Source organism: Humulus lupulus, chromosome 1 (assembly GCF_963169125.1).
Source record: "Humulus lupulus chromosome 1, drHumLupu1.1, whole genome shotgun sequence".
Lineage (NCBI taxonomy): Eukaryota > Viridiplantae > Streptophyta > Magnoliopsida > Rosales > Cannabaceae > Humulus > Humulus lupulus.
Window position 1 is genome coordinate 219,703,816 of NC_084793.1, and position 5,458 is coordinate 219,709,273.

A 5,458-nucleotide genomic window follows, 5' to 3' on the forward strand; every position below is an offset into this window, starting at 1 on the left:
CAATATGAATATTACACTTGGTCAAGTTATCTCTAGTTAGGAAAAATGAATTGACCACCATCCATAATAAAAACCTGTGTTTTGGGAGAGAGGTGCGACACCATACTGCATTTTTATAGGCAGCAATATGCTGGTTTAGGGTGCTGTTGTACAGCTTAGATGGTCTGAAACTCCCAGAACAGCCAGCAGCCAAAACCTCATTCTCACTGAATCTCTTCCTGAGGTGGCAGAGTTTACGCCAATACCAGCTAGAGTCTTGCTTCAAATCATAGTCCCAAAAGTTAGCCCCCTTTAGATACACATGTTGGATCCATTTAACCCACAAAGAGTCTTGCTTAGTTGAAACAACCCACACATACTTTGCCAGCAGAGCTCTATTCCAGCTAGCTCCATCCCTAAGACCAAGCCCACCATAAGCCTTAGGCATACATACTTGATGCCAAGACGCCATGTGAAGCTTGCTACGAGTTCCAGAGGCTCCCCACAGAAACTGTCTACATAACTTCTCAACCTCCTTTATTATGCTTTGAGGCAATAAACTGACATCCAGAAATTTCTCAAACCGAATAAAACAGATTGAATCAGAAGTAATCGGCCAGCATAAGAAAGATGTTTACTAGACCATGAAAAAAGCTTAGTTCTCATCTTTTGAATTATAACTTCACAGTCCGCATGCTTCCACTTGGTAGGCCTCAAAGGCACCCCAAGATAGTGAAGAGGGAAAGACCCTGCTGGAAGCTGAAGCACCTGCAGAATCTTAGTCTTCACATCTGTCGAAACCCCTCCAAAATAAATCTGAGACTTTTTGGTGTTAATAGACAGCCCAGATTCTTCACTAAATTTTCTTAGAGATTCCTTAAGGATATTTACAGTAGCACAAGAGCCCTTGCAAAATAGAATTACATCATCGGCAAAACACAAATTAATGAGTTTCAAGCTCTTACACATAGGATGAAACCGAAAAGAAGGAGATCTGGCATCCAGTTGCAAACACCTTGTCATGTATTCCATGATGAGAACAAAGAGAAGAGGGGACATCGGGTCCCCTTGACGCAGACCTTTTTCCCCCTTGAAACTACTTTGCACCCGGCCATTAATCAATAAGGAATAAGAAGTATTCTTGATGCAGTTCATAACCCAGCCTATAAACTTCATAGGAAAATAGTAGGCCTTCAAGAGGTTTTCCAAAAAATACCAATCCACCATATCATAAGCCTTGCTAAGATCAATTTTGATTGCACAACGAGGAGAGGTAAGAGCTCTACCATAATTCTTAATTAAGTCCTGAAGAATCATGATATTATGCGCAATAGATCTACCACGAACAAACGCACCTTGGTTAGATTGTATGAGAGAGGGCAGCACCACTGCTAACCGAGAACAAAGCAACTTAGCCATGACCTTATACAAGGTCGAGCAACACGCGATAGGTCTATAATCAGAGGCTCTCGCTGGGTTAACCACTTTAGGGAGCAAGGATAAAGTTGTTTCATGAAGCTCCTTTGGGAACTGACCAGTAGAAAAACCATGCATTATTGCTGAGCAAATATCTTGGCCAATATCCTTCCACATAGACTTAAAGAAGCCAGAGCCATATCCATCCGGTCCAGGAGATTTAGTACTAGGAATACTAAACAATGCAGCTCTAATTTCCTTAACAGTAAAGGGATTAAGGAGGTAGAGTTGCTGCTCCACTGATAGTTTAGAACCAGTAGCTATACTGTTCTGGTTCATAGTCCCTGTAGCTGAGCTTGAACTGCCAAGGTGATTCTGGAAATGCTTAACAAAATGGTCTACCACCTCCTTGCCATTATCAACCAGCAAACCTTTCTCATTAAAAATGACACAATGGAATTATCAGCTTTCCTCTTTTTAAGAAAAGAATGAAAAAAAGATGAATTAACATCTCCTTTCCTTATCCAGTTAATTTTACTTCTCTGGACAAGGAAGCTATGATAGATATGTTCTTGATAGTGGTATTCGGAAGCTCTGTCCTTAATCACTTCTTGCAACTGATGATTATGAGGGTTCTCCTGAGCTTTTAATTGAACTGTTTGAAAAGCCTCTAGAGCTGATTGGTAACAGGCGCCAACATCTCCAAATCTGTCCCTATTGAGCTTCTTAAGTTGGTGTTTCAGCCGAATTAACCTGATAAAAATAGCCTTTAAACTAGTAGCATGCACAGGAACTCTCCAACTCTTCAAAACCAGGTGATTGAAATCAGGGTGATTTGCCCATAAATTGAAAAATCTGAATAGCTTTGTTCCCATCAACTTCAAGGGGAAGTTAGAAATTAAGCAAGAACAGTGATCTGACACCACCTCCCATTGAAACACAGCCATACATTGAGGGAACTTTTCCAACCACTCCTCATTTATAAAAGCATGATCAATTTTAGAATAAATCCTTTCTAAGCCTGCCTGGTTGTTTGTCCACGTGAAAAAAGAGCCTATGCTCTTGATAGCTTCTGTTTTAGCAATATTTCTCCAATCAATAGAATCAGCCAGTTCGGAACTAGAAATAGCACTTCCTCCAGACCTATCACCTCCTGAAAAAGGAGTGTTAAAATCCCTAAGAACCAACCACGCTTTGACTGAACCCGGAATACGAGTTAAATCCCGCCAAAGACTCCTTCTATTTTCCACTGAATTGAATCCATACACAAAAGAAACAAAGAAAACCTCCTGGTGACCAACCCAATTAACCTGACAATGAACCAACTGAGGTGAGTCTTCCAAAATACTCAAACGGGCTATCCCTTTCCGCCAAAGAATTAACAATCTACCCTCAGTTACTGAACTAGAATAAAACTCCCAGTTAGGGAATTTATGCTCCATAAATTCATCAAGTTTATTCCCACGTAATTTGGTCTCCAATAGACCACTAATACCAATTTTATACTTCCTAAAAACTTCTTGAACAGAACCCTGTTTATTCACCTAATTCAGCCCCCTAACATTCCAATTTAAAATAGAGTAATTATTCATTGGAATAGATTCCCTCAGGATACCCAACCTTACCTCCCCGTTCCTGCTCCTGCAAAATGCCATACTGGTTTTTCTGATGATGAAACGCAACAGCCACAGAAGAACTACCAGCTCCTTGACCCTGTCTCTGAGAGATAACTCGCTTTGGAGTTAACCACTTCACTTCCCTGTTTTGCTTCAGCCCAGAATCAGTCTCCACCGAAAGAGAAGGATCACCCTTACCTTTTTCTAAGGCTTCTATATGTTTAGGCCCCTCCATTGCCTCCTCTGTTATCCCTTCCTTAGGTCCCTCTGAAAACTCTTGTTTGTCCAGAGGATTCTCGACCTTAGAGTGAACTATTTTCTCCACCCAAACTGCCTTATGATCCTTTCGACAATCAGCCATTGTATGCCCAAAACCCGAGTAGCTCTTACATTTTGTAGGTAACCACTCATACTCTATTCCTTGTTCAACCACCTGACCATGTTCATTGATGAATTGAAAGCTATGGTGAGGATTATCTGTAATTTCCATCTCTACCAACACCCTCGCAAACTGAACACGAGACCGATCCTTAGTAAATTTATCAACTAAAAGAGGTTTGCCAATCGTGCTAACCAAAGCACTAATACACTTACTCCCCCAATATTGCAGACCCAGATCATGAAGACGAATCCACAGCGGAACTGAATGAATCAAACGAATCGCACTAAGGTCTGCTGTCCATGGCCTCACAATGACAGGTTTTCTATCAAATTGAAGAACTCCATTCTCAAGTACATGGTCTCTTGTTGCTTCATCGTTGAATTTCACCAAAGTAAGCCCCAAAGTCATCCTAGAAATTTGGACAATCCCTAGATGACCCCAAACCCTCTTGATGAAGCCTTCAAACACTGCAATTGGAGGATTAGCTCCAAGGACCATACAAACCACTGCAGAGCTCCAGTTCGCTGACTGAATCTGCACCTCTTCAACATCCACTTGAGCCAATTTCTGCCCATTCCTATAGAGAGGTTTAGTGAATTCTAACTTCGGCTCAGAAAATGAAATTGTATTCGAACAGAATTGCTATCATCGACGCTGTGAATCGGACTGGAACACCTCTTCCGTTACTCTGTCTTCTTCTTCACTCTTATCCGCCCAGGAGACATACCCTTCCCAGCACCCAAACCATCGTCCTCCGCCACAAAAGGCTTGGAATTCTTACCCTGTTGATCTGTCAAACCCTCCTGCACAAACCCAGGACTTGGCACTTCCTTGCCCAGCACATGATCTATCGAACCATCCTGTACATTCCCAGACCTAGGCGCTTCCTTGCCCTGCTCAAGATCGGCGACCGCGCCTCCCTCAGAGCCGAGCCCAACCTTCTGTTGAGCAATCTCAGGCCGATCATCAGTGAGAATATCAGGCTTACGAATCGACTTCTTCCGCTTCGCCATGGAAGGGAGCAACCCGACCCTTCAGCAATATAATATAATTTATAGGCAAAAAATTTTGAGAACAACAAAAAACAACTTTTTGTTCTCAAAATTTTCTGTTTTTTGTAACTTTGTTTTTAAAATTTATTTTCTGAAAACAACGCCAAACACCCCAACTTGTTTTCAAAAAACAGTTTTTAGCTTTTAAAAACAAAATATAGTATTTTAGTTAAGGAGCCAAACACCCTCAAACCCATTCAACCAATAAACAACACAGCAACATCACAAACAAAGAAATTATAACAATAATAGGGCTAGAGATTCTATTACCTCCATTGATAGAGATCAAAGACTCAAAAAAAAAAAAAAAAAACTATAGCCACTCTCTTGGACACACCTAGGGTTTTGAAACCCACAACAAAGAAGAGAAGAAAAATATTCTTAGCATCAATAAGTTGAGAAATAGCTTAGATGATTCAAACCATTTAAAGATCAATAACACAAACCTAGTATTTGAAATCCCTCTTTCTCTTATCTTCCTTCTTCTTATTCCTCTCCTTCCTTCTTTCTCTTCTTTCTTTTTTTCTCGTGTCCTCTCTCTTTCACTCTCTAGATGGGCGACTAGGGTTTCGAAGCTAATAGTAAGAGACTTAAGAACCAATTTATAGGTGATAGCTAGGTTAAAGGAAAAAGAATAATGGAAATTCGAAGTGGGTTTTTCGTAACTCAAACATTCTGTAATTGGAGACCCATTTTGACCCGGTTATATCACGATTATGGAAAAATACTATCTCTAAAAAGTTGTAGAGAATTGAATTAGATTTCTAACGATATCAATATTTCACAAATCGGACTTCTACAACTCTAGTTATTCCAATTTTACTACAGCTAGTTCCAAGGCTACGAGATTTCTTATCAATGCACCAAGCATTGATTTTTTCCCCCTCTCAATCTCTCCCATTTCCTTTGTTCAAATTCCAAAATACACAAAGAAAGAGAAAAATATCTTTTGCAAAATAACACCAAGATCAAATTTTCATAGAAGGTAATTACTCAATTCATTTTCCTCACTT

General features: G+C 40.3%; 1 protein-coding gene across 1 annotated transcript; it reads right to left on the reverse strand.

Moving 5' to 3' along the window:
* Window positions 1-519: 519 nt before the first annotated feature.
* Window positions 520-4,406, reverse strand: LOC133829622 (uncharacterized). Its single transcript, XM_062259354.1, has 4 exons — window positions 4,081-4,406; window positions 3,016-3,970; window positions 1,934-2,927; window positions 520-1,826 (listed from the first exon to the last, which is right to left on the reverse strand). The coding sequence occupies exons 1-4, from the start codon at window positions 4,404-4,406 to the stop codon at window positions 520-522; spliced, it is 3,582 nt and encodes a 1,193-aa protein (XP_062115338.1).
* Window positions 4,407-5,458: the final 1,052 nt, after the last annotated feature.